The sequence below is a fragment of the Erpetoichthys calabaricus genome, chromosome 18 (genome assembly GCF_900747795.2).
Source record: "Erpetoichthys calabaricus chromosome 18, fErpCal1.3, whole genome shotgun sequence".
Lineage (NCBI taxonomy): Eukaryota > Metazoa > Chordata > Cladistia > Polypteriformes > Polypteridae > Erpetoichthys > Erpetoichthys calabaricus.
This window is the reverse complement of record NC_041411.2, coordinates 25,394,920-25,415,582: the sequence shown is the minus strand read 5'-3', so window position 1 is coordinate 25,415,582 and position 20,663 is coordinate 25,394,920. Positions and strand designations below refer to the sequence as shown.

At 38.9% G+C, this 20,663-nt stretch overlaps 1 protein-coding gene across 1 annotated transcript in view; it reads left to right on the top strand.

Annotated features, from left to right (window-relative positions):
• Positions 1 to 20,663, top strand: part of dnah1 (dynein, axonemal, heavy chain 1) — a 144,862-nt gene that overhangs the window by 42,765 nt on the left and 81,434 nt on the right. Inside the window, exons 23-36 of the mRNA XM_051921101.1 lie at positions 654 to 775; positions 890 to 995; positions 1,118 to 1,297; positions 3,656 to 3,796; positions 3,882 to 4,045; positions 5,737 to 5,850; positions 5,937 to 6,125; positions 9,031 to 9,136; positions 11,030 to 11,143; positions 12,193 to 12,342; positions 17,538 to 17,624; positions 18,041 to 18,227; positions 18,326 to 18,417; positions 18,516 to 18,670. Of these exons, the coding sequence (XP_051777061.1) occupies positions 654 to 775; positions 890 to 995; positions 1,118 to 1,297; positions 3,656 to 3,796; positions 3,882 to 4,045; positions 5,737 to 5,850; positions 5,937 to 6,125; positions 9,031 to 9,136; positions 11,030 to 11,143; positions 12,193 to 12,342; positions 17,538 to 17,624; positions 18,041 to 18,227; positions 18,326 to 18,417; positions 18,516 to 18,670 (1,907 nt within the window). The remainder of the gene's footprint in view (positions 1 to 653; positions 776 to 889; positions 996 to 1,117; positions 1,298 to 3,655; positions 3,797 to 3,881; positions 4,046 to 5,736; positions 5,851 to 5,936; positions 6,126 to 9,030; positions 9,137 to 11,029; positions 11,144 to 12,192; positions 12,343 to 17,537; positions 17,625 to 18,040; positions 18,228 to 18,325; positions 18,418 to 18,515; positions 18,671 to 20,663) is intronic.

Sequence of the window (20,663 nt, the reverse complement as noted above, 5' to 3'; positions counted from 1 at the left end):
TTTGCCACTCTTAATATTGTAGCAATTTCTCAGTTGGGTTTTTTCTGTTTTTGCAGCCTAAGGATGGCTTCTTTCACCTGCCTGGAGAGCTCCTTTGACCACATGTTGTCTGTTCACAGCAAAATCTTCCACATGCAAGCACCACACCTCAAATCAACTCCAGGCCTTTTATCTGCTTAATTGATAATGATATAACGATGGACTTGCCCACACCTGCCCATGAAATAGCATTTGAGTCAATTGTCCAATTACTTTTGAGCCCCTGAAATGAAGGGATTGTGTTAAAAAATGCTTTAGTTGCCTCACATTTTTATGCAATCGTTTTGTTCACCCCACTGAATTAAAGCTGAAAGTCTGCACTTCAACTGCATCTGAGTTGTTTCATTTAAAATTCATTGTGGTAATGTACAGAACCAAAATTAGAAAAAAGCTGTCTCTGTCCAAATATTTATGGACCTAACTGTACATTGTACCATAGAATATATTGTTTGTGTTTTCTTATAATATGTAATAGAATCAGACTCAGTTTGCTGGTTTCCAAAAACATTTTCTTTTCTATTTTATAATTTTAGTATATGGGAACAAACTGTTAAAGTGAAGGTCAGGTTCCCCCTAATGTTACCATGTTTAGTTACTGCTTCTTCTTTTGGCAGGTTATCACTCTCTGCCCTGACACTCGATTGCTAGAGAATCTACGAGAGTGTAACAAACTCCTTGAGCTGGTCCAGAAAGGTCTCAGCGACTACCTGGAGACCAAGCGAGGAGCCTTCCCAAGGTATCATCCTGGTTGTGTTCAGTGATTACAGGAGCTGTAGGGTGTCATCAGCATGATACATTGTGAACAATGGAACCAAGTCTGCCTTAATATATTTAACATTTTTTGTTTTAGGTTCTACTTTCTGTCTGATGATGAGCTGCTGGAGATCCTCTCCCAAACCAAAGATCCTACAGCTGTGCAGCCACATCTGCGCAAGTGTTTTGAGAATATTGCAATGGTGAGACTCGTCTTAATTTGGCAAAGCTTTCGTTGTTACGACTATACCTGTAGTTGATGTCTGCCATGGTGGCCACCTCCTCCTAACTGATCTGAAACTTCTTTGATCACCTCTTTGTACAGCTCAAATTCCAGGAGGACTTGAAGATCACACACATGTACTCCGGGGAAGGTGAAGAGGTCGAGCTGTGCAACCCCATCTTTCCCACTGGCAATGTGGAAGACTGGCTCCGTGATGTGGAGAGGACCATGAAGGACAGTGTCCGAGACAACATTGATCGCTCCCTGGAGGAATACCCCAAGGTAACCAGAAGTTGTCACTAACCTCAGAAGGGCGAGGTAAACTGAGCCTCCAGATCAGTACTTAATGTGCAGGCATTTAACTTTAGCTTAAAACAGAACATAACACCACATACAAATAACATCAATATCATAAGTTAAACAACATACATTATTTAACAGTTGCAGAATAGTGCAATGATAAAGGAGATGTGCAAGTTAAAGCATCAATGTGATCGATAACGCTCTAGGAAATAACAGAAATGAATTGGAGAGAAGTAAAAAAGGTACACCGCTTGGGATTCTAGAGACACGGGTGTCGTTGTGACAATGGGGCTCGAGATGCTACTTATATTCACTCAGACATGACCCCCACTTGATGACCTCTAGATAAAAACTACAGGTGTGCACTCATCACACACTGATGTAAGATGTGAAGCTTGAGTGAAGTAAGAATTAATTAGGGTTAAGGTTAATTTTTGTGATGGGTTCTTGTATTACGATTTGTACCTTTTGAGTTCATTACTATCAAAGCAAATGGAATAACAATGCATCAATAATTTAGTTTTTTTACTACGTGCGAGAGCTGTTCTCTGGGGGTGCTTGTGGTTAACACCACTTTTGACCCTGCACTCCTAAATAAAGGAATTCTAAAGCAGGTAATAAGATATCCCAAGGAAATGTTTTGTGAGCTGTGGTGGGTTGGCACCCTGCCCGGGATTGGTTCCTGCCTTGTGCCCTGTGTTGGCTGGGATTGGCTCCAGCAGACCCCCGTGACCCTGTGTTCGGATTCAGTGGGTTGGGAAATGGATGGATGGCTGTTTTGTGAGAGAATGTTAGTAGATGACTTCCTTAAAACATTTGGGTTATCGTGAAATAATGCCAAGCTCATCCAGCAACATGTTAAGTGGTGCCAAAGGTAGTGTAAGTAGGCTTCGAAAAACTGTTTCAAGTATAACTAGCTTAGATTTAAACCTGGGAATTTACATTCGTGACCCCTCATGCGTGAAGAGGAAAATGAGACAGTCTCACATATTCAGAAGTGGATGAGCTGTGGACTGCAGAGGCAGAGAAAGTTCTGGAGCCCCCTGCTGCTGATTACTCTCCTGGGTAAGGGGTGGCTTGTGGGGCGTACTGATCCCAGTCCTCTTTTTTTTTATAAAGCATTTCCCCCTCTGACCCCTGACCTGTCACTAAAAGAATTAACCTGAATGACAGCAGGTGGGCTGCATGCTTCCTCTAATAAGACAGTCACCTTTTAACTGGTGGGCACCATCTATTGATTGAAATTCAATAAGGTGGTTCTCCACTGTTCTTTCTGTTAATATACCTCCAGGGAATTGTCTGCTGGTCCTTAAGCCACCCACATTAAGACTAAGGGTTGCTGTGCCATTTCCAGTGTGAGTCTCCTTGTCTCCCCACTTTATGGTTTCTGGACACTCACTCAGTTGTTCAATCTGACTTTTATTTAGCAACATTAAGAACATGCCCCATCACAATGTCCTTTACAGAGCTAATTTAGAGTATAATATCACACTTAACAACTGAGCAGTACTGTATTAGGAATAAACACATATACTGTAGCAGGTACAGATAACATCACGAGAACCTGCCAGACTTTACACAGTCTGTACAGAAATGAAATACGCAGGACAGAAATGGTACAAAACAAACAAAACTGGGTTCATAGCAGCAATGATAAGCCAACTACTGGAGCCACACCAGTTCCACTTTTGTATAAAGGTAACACATTTAGGATGGCACTTCAGCACCTAACGAATGAAAGATGAATTACAGTACATTGGTGTATTGGTGCCATGATTATATTATTAGTGTCTGATGTTTGCTGGCTATGATAAACTACTTCTGATAAATATTTCCTAACTGCTTTGTGCAAGTGCCTTGTCCTCTGACTTCCCTTTAGTATTAATTTGTTGTTTACAGCTTTTGAAGCTCTCCATACAATCTTGCCCTTAGTCAGCTGTCATTTAAGAACATAAGGAATTTGACAAACGAAAGGAGACCATTCAGTCCGTCAAGCCCGTTTGTTTAGCTAATAGCTATGCTGTCCCATCATCTCATCTCACCTTCTTAAGAGTTGTCCAGGTTTCTGCTTCAACTCCATGTCTCAGTAGTTTGTTCCAGACTCCCTCAACTCTTGGCACAAAGAAGAGCTTCCTGGTTTCTGTTGTACATGCACTTTCCCTTAATTTCCATTGGTGTCCTCGGGTACGTGATTCACCCTTAAGCTGAAAGAATGTTGTATTAATGCTTTTGACGGTTTAAGTGTCTTCTTCTCCCAGCACATCATTATAGATGTAACACCCACACTTTTCAAGGTATGTATTCCCATAACCCTGTATCTCTGGTTTCTTAATTCAGGTTCTACGCACCCAGTGGGTTTTGGCTTGGCCTGGTCAAGTGGTCATTGCTGGATGCCAGACATTCTGGACTTTAGAAGTGTCAGAGGCTCTTGAGAAAGGTGATCTAGAAGATCGGCTGTACCCAGTGCTAGGGACTCAGGTGCCAATTTCATTTTATCTTTTCATCTTATCACATTTTGTTTTGTATTTATCAGTTTCATAATTCTAATCTTTCTCTTTTCCAGCTCAATGACCTTGTAGCCCTAGTCAGGGGTAAGCTGTCCAAAATGCAGAGATCAGTGCTGTCCGCCCTGATTGTGATAGAAGTGCATGCGAAGGACGTGGCTGCCAAGCTAATTGAGGAGAAAGTGGGCAGCGTCAATGATTTTGAGTGGATTAGCCAGCTCAGGTAACACTTCATGTTTCTTTTGCAGATTTAGTCAAACCGCAGCAGCCATCAGAACATCTTGAGTGCAATGTCAAGTGGAATGGTGAGGTTAAAGGCTATAAAAAGAATAAAATGGAATTGAGGTTGGATTGCTCAAGGCTGTTACCCTGAGGTGTCATTTAAATGACATTTGTTGTGATAGTAATTCTTGTTTAATTGTTCTTGGGTTTTCCTTTAGCCTAAATATCATTTATATCTTTTTTTTGGTGCTTTTCTTATTCAGAAAACCCATTTTTGACGTTTTTTGTTTGGAGTCTTCATTTAATAGTTGTTCATTTTTTCACATTTATTTGACTTCATTTTGGTTTTGTGTCCCCCGGGGTGGATCTACCATCAAGTCCTGTGATGGCAAGGGGCCTTTTCATCATTACACCCCCCTCTACTTACCTAATGAAATAATCGAGTATCTGCAAATCAAAATTACCGAGGGGGAACCCCCTCCACCCTGCTTGATGAAGCGACCAAGTCCTGCTCCAAAATCAAGAATGAGAAATGCTGGGCACTGCATTGTTAACAGTATGATGACGCTCTATTAAGGAGCTAAGATACCCAGGAGCCTGTGGGGGTCTTAATCTGGCCTTGGTATCCCCTGTTACCATAGTAATGCATCCCATGATGCACTGGGACTGTGTGATGGTGACATCATCAACAAAATTATATAAAGGTCATCTTGCACAATCCTGAATCATCCAAGAGTGGATAAACATAAAGAGAATATGTGCAACTTAATTTTTGACTCCTGCCTTAGAAACTTGACTCGAAAATTAAGACTTGTTTTTGGTTAGCATTTGAGGCTTTGATGATCAATTTTCTTGACTCCTGTTTTGACCATAGCTTTGTTTTCCAACCCATCATTCCAATAAAACCCATATTGACTTCTTCTTTTCAGTTATGCACCCATTTTAATGGTAAAATGGTAGACTAGTGTTGGTTTGCCAAAAAATAATACATCATTATAAAACCAAAGTGATAACCATGCTGATAGCACATGCCTGTCATATTACGCCAGAGTTGTTGTCCTGGCTCAAGTTGGTTTTGTGTTTATATTAATTTGTAGATTTTTGCATGTTAATCCTGTTTTTGGTTGTGTTTGGTCTATTTTGTACTTATTTAATATTGTACCATGTATTAATTTTGCTGTTATGTTAAGAATATTCGTAGTGTTTTTGCCAACTGCCCTAGTATGCGAAAACTAACAAATTCCTAATACAAGAAATTGTATAAGGCGAAATAAAGAACAAAAACAAAAAACAAAAAAACATTTTTTAAACAAGTGGACCAAAAATCAAGTAAGTTTACCTACAAAGTAAGAAGAAAAATCAGAATGATAGAGACTGTGATTTCTAAACAGATCCAAAGTACTGACAATCTTCCCATGCTTCTCAAGGTCATGGCCAGCGTGACATCACCTTACATCGCCACATTATCGAGTTATGGTCATCTTGTACCCTAAAGACCGTGCCTGTTAGACAAACACTTTATGAAAGAAAACAAAAGAACCAGTAGCGTGCTCAAAACAGTGCAAAAGTGCACACAGCATCACAATCCTGAATTTTAAACATTTAGTTGCTCTTTCTTCAGTGGTCTTTTCGTGTGGGAGTCACCACTAGAGATTTCTTGTTAATCAGAAAAGTTTATTTTGTAACCACCAGGTATTACTGGAACAATGACGACCTTTACATCCGCGCTGTCAATGCTGAATTTCTCTACGGCTATGAATACTTGGGAAACACAGGTCGGCTGGTTATCACTCCTCTCACTGATAGGTACTGTCCATTGGCCTCCTCTTCAATTTGATTATCTCTAGTAAAGCTTTATGTGCCACAAAACTAAAGTGCATTTGCTTTTGTAGATGTTATTTAACGCTGACAGGGGCCCTGCATTTAAAGTTTGGAGGGGCTCCTGCAGGTCCTGCTGGGACAGGCAAGACCGAAACCACCAAGGATCTGGGGAAAGCACTGGCCATTCAAACAGTGGTGTTCAACTGCTCAGATCAGCTGGACTTCATGGCCATGGGCAAGTTCTTCAAAGGGCTTGCAAGGTATTGTAACACTCAACTTGTCCTCTAGATGGCTCCTGCTGTGCAGTCTTGATATAAATGTAATTTATTTGTGTAGTCTGCTTCCATCATCTTAATTGCCCTGCAGTAGAGTGGAGTAGTTGATATGCAAAAAGATAAATACAATATTAACAGGAATTTATTTATTTATTTTATTCTAACCTGTATAGCAAATAAAAGATATATGTGGAATTATTTGTTCGGGAGTTGCATAACCAACCCAATTTTTGTGACTATCAGAAAACAAAGAAAAAGCAGGATTGTGTTCAAGAGGGTTCAGGAGTATTATAGAGAGAGATAAGGGAATGAGCAGGACACTTGACCAATATGGCCAACCCACCATGTGATTTATAAAAGTAATTAGTGAAACTATTGTGTGTCCCCATCATTGACCTGAACTGGAATTTCATTCTGACCGTCCACAGTTACTCTCTGACAATACCGGCAGTTGAAAACAATTAGCTTTGTGGATTTGCTTACTTGAGGCAGACTATGGGATTATACAGATTCACAGATGGGTTACAACAGTGAGTACTTCTGTCAATCTCAAACAGAAATTGGAGCAGACACAGGCACACCTAGCATAAAAAGTTTCTAAAGGGCAAATTAATATTACACTATTAAGTAGAATCTCTCCATGTCTCCTTTTTTAACTTATTTATCCAGTTCAAAGTGTTACTTTCTATATAAAAAATGTTATCACAGTTGTAGGAAGTGAGGTAGAAGGATACTTCACTTAAGCTGTACTAAAACATCATCTTTCCTAATTTTACATTTACCTTTATTATCTTAGCAGATGCTTTTATCCAAAGTGACTGAGAAAAGTCAATCAGTCTGTCATTTTCTATCCCGCTTAGTCCTGAATAGGTTCACAGAGGTCTGCTGGGGGCTATCCCAGCTAGCATAGGGCACAAGGCAGGAACAAACCCTGGACAGGGTGCCAATCCATCACAGGGAGAATTTATAAAAGTGATCAACATAATTGGAGATGAGTTACAGGACAAGCCTACAAAATCGATCACCACAAGTGAAGAGCTCAAAACAAAACATGAGCAAGTTAAAAATCCCTAGGCCACAAAAACCTAACAAATTTATCTTGTAGACAGAAATTCATCAAACAAGAGAGTCTTCAAATGCTTTTTAAATGCTTTGAGAGGGTCACAAGTTTGAATGGAGAAGAGCAGCTCGTTCAGAGCTGAACAAGAAAAGAGTCAGGATTGAGATTTACCATGCATCACCCGACGGCATTCATCATCAGACCTGAGTGGGAGAGAAGGTGCATAGGACCTCACAGGTGTCTCCATATATTTAGTTGCTGACCTACTGATTACTTTGTAGGCAAGCATCAAGGATTTGAACTTAATACATGTAGCTACAGGAAGCCAATGTACAGGGTGGTCCAGATTTAACTATGCAACTTTTAATGCAATGCAATAATTGCATAGTTAGATCTGGACCACCCTATAGTGATCTGAAAAGGGGAGTGACAAGTGCCCGCCTTGGCTGTGTGAACACCAGACATGATGCTGTGTTTTGAATCATCTGCAGTAGCCTGGTGATATGTGCTGATACTCCTGCTGGCAGAGAGTTACAGTAGTCCAGACAAGACAAGACCAAAGCCTGGACCATGCTCTGTGAGATTCAGTCTGATCTTCCATATAAAACAATGAACTTAGAGCTCCATATTTCAAGTAAATACACATGTGCCAAAGTCATCTTTCCACTTCACACTACATTATACTGAACAAGACCAAAACAAAAAATCAATAAGGCTAAATATCTTGCAACAGAAAGCATGAGGCAGGGAGATCAACATGAATGAGCACAATACATGACACACCTGCCTTTTTTGCCACATATGTTATTTCTATTTTTTTTTTTTTTTTCCAAATACTGTATTAAATTCCTATTTATGAGTTCAACTTTAGCTCCCTAAACTGATTGCTGGGAGAACAACCCTTAAATCAAAACATTCTGCTTTAACATCTTAAAGATTGTAACTTTTTCTCAGTATATGTTTGCCACAGTAATAATAACGTTTAACCTCAGATATTTAGTTTCCTAAACCACAATTTTGAATTTTTATCTGTAACTTGAATTTATTGACTGCAATTTTGCTTTTGATAATGGTGCAGTTTTGACTGAATCTTGAAAATGTGCTTTAATGTATTATAATTATGATATACTGTAGATCTCCAAATATTATAGTGTCATTTTTGTTATGGTTGTCACTATAGGGTACGTAGCCCCAGAGACCTGGATGTGACCTACTGGCCTGGTCTCACATCGTGTGCAGGTGGCACTTTCTTCCTGTCTCAATATACTCCTGTTTAATAAATCTGGAGCCATTCATGTGAAATGAATTGGCAGTTGTAACATATAAGTGAGTGGCTGTGGATGTGCGAGTGGACATAAAGTGGCATCCTCTCCATGGGGCTGCCTCTTATATTTTACCCTGCACTGCTGAGACAGGCCTTGGGCTAGTGAAAGTGGGTTTCGAAAATGGAAGGATGGATGAATTTAATAATTATAACTTTTATCCTGAAAATGTCAACTTCTGAATTTCTAATTTTGATATCTTGATGATTCATTTTAAATGTTTGACTTATAATTTTGTTTCTGGGGCTTTTATTTCTATCTTTTGAAGTGACTACCACCTAAGGGGTGCTGGTGTGTAAGGTAATTGCTGTGTTGCATACACGTAAGTGTAAATGTAATGGGAAACAATTTTGATTATTCATTAATTGGTATTAATTGACAAATGATAAAAAATGTTTTTTCATACTGTTATGCTCCCATGTAATGTTTGATCCCCACATTTCTTTGCAACAGGGTTTACAGATAAATATGATAAATAGTATGCAATGCTATTTCTTGCTTTTTTCAGTTCTGGCGCCTGGGCTTGTTTTGATGAGTTCAACCGGATAGATGTGGAGGTCTTGTCTGTGGTAGCTCAGCAGATCACAACCATCCAGAAAGCTCAGCAACAAAGAGTGAGTCTCTGATTTTAATCCAACATCTAGTGAACCCAAAGTCCGTCCTTTATGTAATGCTTCACTCAGTGAATCAATCTTTATTTTTAGGTGTGTTCGCCTATAATGCATAAAGCACCTATTGTGGTAGCCTGTGTTTGTCTGTCTGCATGAAATATCTTGGCCCGAAGTGAGGCAGTTTTTTTGAAATGTTGCACATGTATTCTTCAAGGAAATTTATTGAGGCAATTCCATTTTCATTAGGATATCTCAGTCAGATTGGGCTGTACGCATTTTTGAAATTTCAAACTCTCCCACTGAAAAGCATTGGCAAATCTATGAGCTTATTTATCTTAAAACAGAGAAATGTTCTGTGCAACTTCAACTACAAATAACTCTTACTATGCCAATTTTACCTTGACACTACCTTTTACACCAACTTGTATATTTTGCATAATGTCCTGTCTTTCACTTACGATAGCTACTACTGACAGCAAACAGATCCCCAATCCAAGTTAGTTTAACACCAGCAGACTGTGTGAAGGGATAGGAAGTTACTCAGTGTCACAAGCTGTTTCCATGCACACGGACTGGCAGGCAAGTCTCTGTCTGCAAATGGAAGAGAACCAGCAAATCAGGATTTCACACATCTCGATGCTTTAAATTAGTGGTGAGCAATGTCAGTCCCGGAGGGCCGCAGTGGCTGCAGGGTTTTGTTCCAGCCTAGTTGATTAATGAGTAGTCAATTGTTTCCGATGAAACACTTATTGCTCAAGTCACATTTTTGTGCTTGATTTAAGTTGTCTTGCTTGTTAAGAGTTGGAATCCGTAATTGCTTATTTTAGTCTTAAACACTTAGTCTTTCACTGTTTTAATTGCTTCTTATTAACAATAAGATGCAAATGACAAAGGAACCAGCACTTCTCCATCTAGCCTCTTTCCATTTACAGCTGTTTGTACTCATTGTGAACTATTTGTTTAAATAAAATACTTAGAAGGAAACTGAAGATAAAAAACAAATGGATGAAAATTACTCCATCGTTTTAGGTTTGGATGATATACTTAGAAAGTAAAAAGTTTGACTTGACATGGCAGAGTTAAAACATTCACGAGCCATGCCATTAAATAAGATCTGTTATTTGCAATGATTGTTTTCTAATTAAGAAACTGGGTTTGAACAAAACCTGAAGCCAGTGTGGCCCTCCAGGATGGTGTTGCTCATCCCTGCTGTAAGTCATAACAGGTAGACTCAGAGACCTTTCTAAGCATAAAAATACAAATACAAGCAAGAGAACCAAAAGGTTATCTTTATATGTTTGAAGTACCCAGCGTCATGTAAGCTGTTATGCATGAAGTAAATCAACATTTATTCAGTATTAACCCGAGACTAAGCCACCCTCACAGCTCCATTACCTGCAGTTTATAATGATTCACTATTTCACAGACGCTATAATTTGCTAGGGTGACCAGACATCCCAGTAATGGAAACATTTCTGATTGCAGGCTATGTGTTCCGATAAATAACTAAAGAATATCTAAATGTCCCAGATTTAACAGGCTTCCCATCGATTAAAATTTTTCAGTGGCGTAAACATTGCAAAAACAAACATTGTCACACGATATTTAGAACAGCACACAAGAAACTCCAGCGGGGACCCCAGCTTGAATAAAAAATTGTGTTATATTTGAACAGCAAGGAGGAACAAGAAGCACACAAAAATGGAGAGTACCAGGATAAGCTCCGACATCCCAACAGTCTTTGAATTAATTAGGAATTGGATAGGATGAATGAATCAATGTTTTTTTTTGGGAAGTCCAGTTTACTTAGTAATGCAGGTTTACATAAAAGAATTGATTCTGTTATATTCCTGAGTGAAAGGTGCCAATTCACTTTGGACTTGGTTGTCATTTCAGCTGGAGATATTCACATTTGAAGGAGTTGATATACCCCTGGTGCCTTCCTGCGCTGTCTTTATCACAATGAACCCAGGATATGCCGGCCGCACAGAACTGCCTGATAATTTGAAGGTAAGACAAAGCAGTAATGCTGCTGTTGGTACCAAGAGAGTATGTAGGGACTGCGCACTAGGTGTGCAGAGCTGAGGAGGGCCGTTTCAGAACAGGCAGGGCACCGAAGGGTTATATGGCAAAATAGCCATGAAGAGCAGGCAAGTCTTTTACTGCTCAGTTAAAATATCTGACTTTGGCCAAGTTGTAATTTTAATGTAAAAATTTGTAATGATGGATGCTGCAGTGATACTGTTAGGAGGACCTGAGGTTTCATTCCATTTAATGTGATCCCTTAGGTGTCTGTATGGCCAACATGGCTACTTCATGATGAAGAGGACAAACAGGGGTAACGCGTTTTAAACTGGGTGAATGTAAGCAAGAGGAGGGTGCAGTGATTGTCCCGGTTAAATCCAGTCTGTACTATCCGGCTGTAGCTACAAGTATGCAGGGAAAGAACAAAGACAGTCAACACCTCGGGATAACAAGTCCTGTGAATGGATCACCTGAAGAATAAAATCTAATAGTATTGGTAATCGAGCTAAGGAGCATCTTTAGCACAAACTAGGGTCAGATTTTTATTTTATTCAATATACAGCATGAAGGTGAACTCAGGAATACAAAAAGCTTTCAGTTTAAGCTGAACAGGTTGAAGGGAGTCATTGTATCCGCATATTTTTCTTATTGTTGTAAATACGGGCAGAATTTTATATAAATAGCTCATAATAGAAAATTTTATTTGAACTGGATTAAGCATACTAAAGTTCTGGATTACTTGATTTTTATGATCATATATTCTTTTTTTGGTTAAGTACAAGCTTAACGCCAAGTGATGTCTGGGCAGAAGAACCATTTGGAAACGTCCCCTTGGTATTAATTACTTCTGGCATGGATAATAACTTGGTCTTATTTGCCTTTCCACCAAAGTGTAGAATTTTTTTTTAATCAGATATAAAATGCATGTTGTGGTCATTGATGACCTGAGTGAGTTGTTTGCTTTTCAAGCACAGTTATCACAAGCATTTGAGGCAAGGAGACGCTAAAGCTTTTCTTTTCCATGCTTGCTGCAGGCTCTGTTCCGTCCTGTTGCTATGATGGTCCCTGACTATGCCATGATTGCTGAAATCTCTTTGTACTCCTTTGGATTCAACAATGCTAAAGTCCTGTCCAAGAAGATCACGACCACTTTCAAACTGTCCTCAGAGCAGCTGAGCTCTCAGGTATGTTGTCACATAATGGGGTAAGCAACTGAAAGAGTGGCACCACCCTCTCGCTCAAGATACCAAACTGAGTGTACAGCATCAGCACTGCCATTGCTCGGTATCACTAAATCCTAACAGGCCAAGGTTAGATATGCCTGCAGCAAGGAACATAACGTTCATCAGGTATACACACAGTGTACTGAATATAAAAAGACAATTGTATGTCTGTCCACATTTGCTATGGAATACAGAAGTGTGTTTCCTCCAGATTATCACTTGTTATCCAACATTAGATTTATACATTTATACAATATGATCAATCTATTCATCCATTTTTTAACATGCCTATCCAGTTCAGCATCACATGTAGATAATGCCAACCTCAGTAGCATTAGGAACAAGGCAGGAACCAAACCAGAACAGCATGACAGTCCAACACAGGCTGCTCATATTCAGATGCCTACCCACTCATGCCAGGTTAAGCTGCATGTCCTTGAGATGTGGGGGAACAAAGCAAAGCAAAACCAGGAGAAAAACACAAAGAGAACACGCCAACTCCATACAGGCAGCACCAGAGCCGGAATTCAAACTCAGGACCCTGGGGCTGTGAAACAGCAGCATAAACCACTGGGACATTATGTGCCCCTATTACCATCAGCTTATATTGTCACTATTTCATTTTCTTTACATACACTTCTTACATTGTATTTTTATGTTTTAAATGTTTTCTTATTTTATTTTTCAGTATATTGCATTTTTTCATTGCATAGTATTTGCCATGTGGGAAGTAAAGAATATAAAATACATTGAATTATGAATTAAATAAGTTTGAAAATGGATAGTAAGTGAATTGAGTTGAACTGAACTGAATTAAACAGAAATGTAAATTAATCTAATTTGAAAATGAAAAGATCTCCGCTCCATGTGTTTCTATCTCAGGTTCCAGAGAAGCTATTTCAAGCCCAGCAACATCATGCACAAGGCAGTGACTGATACAGGAGGCCAGTCCTTTTGCATGGCACACTTTTACTCACACTTACACTCACATTGACAAATAATAATAATAATTTTCATATTTGGAAAGATTCCTGAAGAATTCTCTTGAGGACCCAGAAAGACCACTAAGTCCCTTCTGCACAGACTGCTATGCCATCTTTCAGCTCACCCAATTACATTATAGTAGTTAAACTTGCTAAATTCTGAAGATTACACAGTAAATAAAATATGCATAAAATTGCTACTAAAAAGTTGTTTTTCAAAGGTGAAATATTTCTAATTGGAAAAAAAACAATTTGTTTTTATGGTAGGTTCCTTTAATGCGTTGCATCAGTAGAGCATAGTCATGTACACTAACAAGAGGAGCCCATTCAGTCCATCAAGTCCGTCTGGTTAGCTAATAACTAAGTTGTTCCGATATCTCCTGCAGGTTTTATGCTTAAAAGGTGACCAGGTTGCTGCTTTAACTACATGGCTCAGTAATTTCTTTGAGATTCCCTGTTGTGTGTGAAGTTGAGCTTCCAGGCTTCTGTCCTAAATGCATTTCCTCTTGATTTTCATAGGCTTCCCAGAGTACGTGATTCACTGTTTAACTCAAAGTATGCTGCTGGGTGAATTTTATAAATGCCTTTGTAAATTTTTTAGAGCTATATACGATCCACATGCAGTCTTTTCTGCTCAAGGCTAAAGACGGTTTCATTCCTTTCTTCTTCCAAACTAGGGCATGTCCTTTTTGTCTTGGGATGCCCTCAGTTGTTCTTCTCTTCACAGCTTCTAGCGATGTCATCATCTGTGTAACGCGGTGAGCAAACAACCTTCTGAAACTTGATGGAATATGCTGTAATCTGATTCATTTTAGAGTGTGGGTGTAATTATGATTATCCATTCAAAAGATGAGGATACATTTAGTACAAGGGAGAGAGCTCAAAGTGAATGGCCACCCCGACTCGGAGGCAGTAGTGACATTTGTATTCACCAAGCACTGAGCATTTCAGAGGAGAGGTTTCAACCCTGACTTTCACTACCGTAAATTGGTGTTTGTTAGTGGCCATTAACAGCCAAGGCACAGACACAGAATGCCTCCTCACATACGCCACAAAGAGCTGGCAGACAACGGCCTACGCAACTCGTGAGGGCAGCAATTAAATAAAAAGCACAGCTAATGGAAACTGACTGTTCTGTGATTTTTCTAACTATGCACTGTACATGTACTCTATATACATATGAACACAGCTTGTTAGATATGTATGGTACTGTATATTAAGCAAAAGGCGACTAAGAAACAAAATGCAGAAACACTTGTGATAAGAATATGCATTTATATATTGTTGAGCTCCTCACTATAATCAAATGGAAATGGCCTACCTGTGAAAATTTTAGAACTGGGAAGTAGTACAGCAAAACAGAATGGGTCTTTAGTGAGGGGCAGAGTTTTTGCCATACAGCTAGCAGCAACTGAACCCTCCTGTTTAACTGGACACTCATATTTGTTCTCTGTAGTAGGGCCGTGAGTGTGAGATTGTGGGTTTGCATTGTAGATGTGGATGTGGTTCAAAGTAGTCCATCATAACAGGTAAAAATAATTAGAAAAAGGTTAAAATGTAAAATAAAATAATATTTTAAAATCTTATTATGAAGAAAACTATAAACTACCACAAGCCTGATGTGCATTTTGTCTTCTTTAATTAAACTAATGAAGATTTTACATTTTTGCCAGAGTCGTTATTTTTTCAAGTGGCACTTTAGCTAGCTTGTTTACGCTGCACAGCGGCCAGTCAATCTTAAGTTAACAGGACACATCTCACAGTATAAGCGTCTCAGAATTCCTTGCATTGCACTGTACAGTAAAGCATGACATATGAAGATCCATATTTATATTGGAAGATCAAGTAACTACCAAGAATGAAACAGATAGCAGCTTTATGGCTTTATCTATACTAATAAAAGGCAAAGCCCTCGCTCACTGACTCACTCATCACTAATTCTCCAACTCCCCGTGTAGGTAGAAGGCTGAAATTTGGCAGGCTCATTCCTTACAGCTTACTTACAAAAGTTATGTGTAGAATTTCGAAATGAAACCTGCTTAACGGTCATAACTGAATCCTACTTATGTACATATAGACGTCCATAGCCTGCAGCTCGGTCGCCGTGTGAGGCGGGGTTGCGTCCTGTTTCCCCCGGCCTCCCACGTAGTTGGCTGCCTTAAACATCTTAGATTCACAGGTGATGATTTGAGTAGTGGACACTTTGATGTTTATGAATGTTTCAACTCTCAAAAGCTGGATGCGAAGTTATCGATGAAACCGGTTGTATGCTTACAACACTTGACAGATGCCGAATGTCACTTCAACACAACAAGTCCTGCAAATACTAACGTAATTGAAACAAACCATGAAACACAAACCGATTATGACAGCAGCAATTCAAACTGTGAGAAAACAGTAAAAAGGAGGCGTGTCAGACGTCATGGTACATTTTCTGATGCAGCCAGACGGAAACAACTTTGTGACGCTGCTGCCAAATACTCGCAGAAAAATCCACAAGTTAATAGAGATGCTGCTGCTAAATATTCGCACACAAATCCACAAGTTAATAGAGCTTCTGTTTCTAGGTACAATCCCAATAATAAAAAGCGGCTCATACGAAAACAACAGGTTTGCCTCAAAAAAGCCGATTGTGGATTTCCGTACAGCCACCGAAACTTTGTAACGGCACGAGACTTCAGGTCACGTGTCTGCAAAAGAACCTAATTGAGGCAACTATTTTTACTGGCAGTGGCTCAGGGGAGAGAGTTTTTTATTCCTCGCATCCCCATTATACCCTCTGATCTCCCATTTCAATTCAAACGCCTCCAATTTCCAGTAAGGCTCTGCTTCGCAATGACAATTAATAAGTCTCAGGAACAAACCCTGCAAAAGGTTGGCATTGATTTGAGGCAAGATTGCTTTTCACATGGCCAACTGTACGTTGCATGCTCAAGAGTAAGCTCAGCGCCCAGCTTGGTCATATTACAACCGGAGGGCCGAACTGAAAACGTGGTATACAAAGAGATCCTTAACAAATAATTATTTGTATATTTTCCCTCAGTTTAAAAATGTTTACTGTACTTTTTTTCTTAATAACAATTTTAAGGCAGTACTTCGCCGCTGCAAAGCGCGGGTATTTTGCTAGTTTATTATAAGTTCATCTCCTTATATTTCTAATCATGTGATAGTAAAAAACTAATTTCAGACTTCTTCTGTCTCTATCTATTTTTACTACCTACTGTATATCAAATTATTACCACCTATGCACTTACCTCTTATTTATTTATCTATTTATAGTATAACTGGGGGTGGGCCCCTCTGGCTGTCTGTGGTGCCCCTACCCCCCTTGAGCTTTTGGTCCACAGGTATATTCCAACACAGTCAAAACTCTGACCCTGAGATTTATTTGCAGTTATTGCAAAAGCCAAAACTATTGGAAGTTGTTGTCTGTGTAAGATAAATGGTAATCTACTTGCTGAAGAACCACCAGTATCTAACTTAATACATGGAAGGAATATGACTTTTCCTGCTTGATTAACAATCAGGATTTTGCTGGCATTTCAATCTTTATCCAGTTTTACAATTTGTAAATGTGTGCCATTACATTTTTATTGACTGCTAACGCACCACTGAAGCAGAGCAGATGTATGTAAGGTATTTTGTTTGACATATTCACGTTAAACTGGTTGTATTGACAATAGAGTATCATTGTTCTATTCTCCTGATGAAGACAAAAAAATTATATATAGATGTATGCTATATGACAAAAAATAAGTGTTGCATGAAAATGTTGCACAACTTCACTAATCTTTTTATTTACTGTGTGTATATATATTTATATACTTGTATACAATTTTTGTGGACAATTTATGTGCCCCATATGGTACATGTGTTGAACATGACGGCGAACAGGTTTGAGACATACCTGTAAATCATCTTGTACATCTTGAAGTATATTTTGTGAATAAATTGTTTCCGCCATTCAAATGTTAACATAATTTAGACTCATTATATCTTCACTATATTCCTGGGGAATGTTATTTCATACCACCGTATGCTGCAATAGAGTGTATGTATAGTATGTCAATAAAGACACTTAGCTCACTGGTAACAGGATTTGTACTACCCTTTGTGTCTTGAGGTACATCCTCCAGGATTTTAAAGCTGAACCGATTATTCTTCTCTTCTCAGGACCACTATGACTTTGGCATGAGAGCTGTAAAGACTGTTATCTCTGCTGCAGGGAACTTGAAGAGAGAGAACCCCAATCTGAATGAGGTATGGCATCAGAACTGTGAATTAACAGGCTGGTAATACAGCATTGGGTTAGAAAGTTATCAGACGTGTGATGTGCAGGTATTATGGTGAGCCACCTGCAGGTGTGGTACATGCAGAAGAAATTCAAGGAAGCCCAAAAAAAGAAGAGTGTCATGCAAGGAAGTACACAATATGTCTGATGTTTGTGTTGGCAGCTGGCTGCTAACAGAGCACACACATCCAATAATTACAATAATTGGGTTTATTGGGTTCTGGACATGATATTGTGGACAGAGAGATGATTGTCTACCCTTTTAGAGGTCTGTAAATGAAGAGGGTGAGGTAATGCCTGAGGCCATCATTACTGAGTATAAGGTTTATAACTTAATATAATATAACGTGAGGTTTCTGCACTAAAGCAGCCTGATATTTTATAGGAGCTGATCTGCCTCCGTGCCATCCGAGACGTCAACGTGCCCAAGTTCCTCCAAGATGACCTGAAGTTATTCAATGGCATCGTCTCTGACCTCTTCCCCAAAATTAAAGAAGAACCCATTGATTATGGCATACTGGAGCAGTCCATCCGTGATGTGTGCTACAAGAAGGGCCTCAAGGATGTTGAAGGTGAGTCAGTCCAGTGTTTCCAGAGGCCTACTTGTATATTCCAGTGCCCACCTGCATGTTGAATCTATACAACTCCATCATGTCTATGTATGTTACAGGATTCATCTCCAAGTGCATTCAGCTCTATGAGACCACTATTGTACGGCACGGCCTGATGCTAGTAGGGCCCACTGGCTCAGGCAAGACTAAGGTGAGATTATTTATTTATTTTTTTTACTTTTGTTTGCTGTTTTCTGATTGCTAAAGTGAAATCTGTGATAATTAATCTCTCCTCAATGTCTTTTCTAGTGCTATGAGGTCCTGGCTGGTGCCATGACTGCATTAAAGGGGCAGCCATCTGTTAGTGGAGGCACCTATGAAGTTGTTCACACCGACATTCTCAATCCCAAGTCCATCACTATGGGGCAGCTGTATGGGGAGTTCGATCTACTCACTCATGAATGGTAGGATCTGTCAGTCTTGCAGCTCTCTGGTGCCATTAGACATTTTATTTCACTTTGCTCTGGGTCACAGGCATTAAGTGGATCATCTCACCCATTTCACCTAACTCAAGCTTCTCGCTTTTCTTAATGGTGCCTTTTCATGAACACATTCTGTCTCTCACTGCCTATGACACCTCTGAATGTATTCCATCTCACTGTTATAGCCACTCACCTTTTAGCAAGCAGCACCTCTCGTTGCTTTTATTAACTTGCCACAAATTGTCATTGTATACTCATAGCTCCATATCTGAAGTGTTCTTGTGTTAGTGTTTTCTGGGATATTAATTTTACTCTGTTTATGTGTTGGCTCATAGGATATTTGTATTCAGTCACAACTATACCATGTAACATTATGGCTTTTTCCGCAGTGCACATGTAAAATATAAATTCTGTAAAGCAAAGTTATTTTCAAAAGGAATTCAATGTAATGAATATTAAGAAATGTATTATAAAGAGCAATAAACAGTAAAAGAATTTAGATATGAACACCCTTTGCTTTAAACAGTAAAACATTAACATTTAAGAAGTAAAGTTACATTAAGTACTACTGCAGTGCCTTCGGGTATACCTCATTTTTTGTTTGCCCATTACATGCTTAAATGTATACATTTTTTGGTGTACCTACCCGAGAACACGCGACATATAACCGAGCGTGGGAGAAGCATGGATTTTAAACACGCGTTGAGTTCATCTGCTGGTCTCCCTCGTGGAATAACTGGTAATGTTTGACTAAAATCTACAGCGAGTAAAACGACATTACCTCCTATTTTTTTTTTTACGATCTCTGAGATCTTGCTTTTTTCGGTTCAAGGCTTCATAAGCTCTTTTATGTTCTATGGTGTACTTATCCCAAACCATCATCTTTGAATGTTGCAAGACTTTCGCCTTGTATGTAGATCGGGGTAATTACATTCATTGCATTCCTAGTCTGAATCACAATCTGATTGTATGGGTGGTTACCTGGCACTGTAGGGTTGCCACCCGTCCTTTAAAATACGGAATCGTGCCGCATTTGAGAATGAAATTGCGCGTCCCATTTTGAATCAACACGGGACGGGATTTATCCCGTATTTTTTTTATCATTTTTTTTAAAGCAGCGTCTCATGCAAATCATCCCACACGCATTTTATGAAGATGCCTCCTTTCCTACTTTTGATTGGGTAATACTTGATGTCATCGTTAGTTTGATTGGTCTTTTGAACTGTCCAGTGAGGAGGGCAAGAGATTATATTCGAAAATAATCTTATTCGTATTTTTCCCGACTTCTCACCATCAACAGCTGCAAAACGCAGATCCTACAACGACATTAAAAGGATGCTACGGGAAGCCGATATCAAATACAGCCTCTTGTATCCTGCCAAACTGAAAGTGGAAGTTCAAGACGGACATTATATTTTCTTCAGCAAAGAAGAAGCTGAAAAAGAATTAAAGAAGCTGTTTCCGACACTTTTTTTGAAAGTTAATTAAAATTAAAGAGCCGTATTCTATCAAGGCACGGGAAAGACCGATGATCTGATCGCTGGATCCATGTTTAAAGAGACTGGTATTATAATTATACATCTCTTATTCTCTTTTTTTAAAATTTTTTTATATCTGGACTTTATATGTTATATGTTTATGTTTCAATCAGAGTTATAGAGCTATAGACGTGAGTGTGAAAATGTGGAAGTGATTAAAGTAGGATTCGTTTTATTTATTTATTTTTTTATTTCTTTTCCTTTTTTTTTTTTTTTTTATTTTATTTTATTTTATTTTTTTTTAATTTTTTTTTTTTTTTTTTTTTTTTTTGTTACTATACCTTAAAGTAGACTGTTTAACTTCATACCCTTGGTTTAATGCTTGTTCTACTATTTATACAATTACCATTATACTATTACAGTATGAATTACCAGGTTTATCCTGGACTAGTTTTTAAAATCACTCCCAGGGTTGTTTTTTTTTTTTTTTTTTTTTT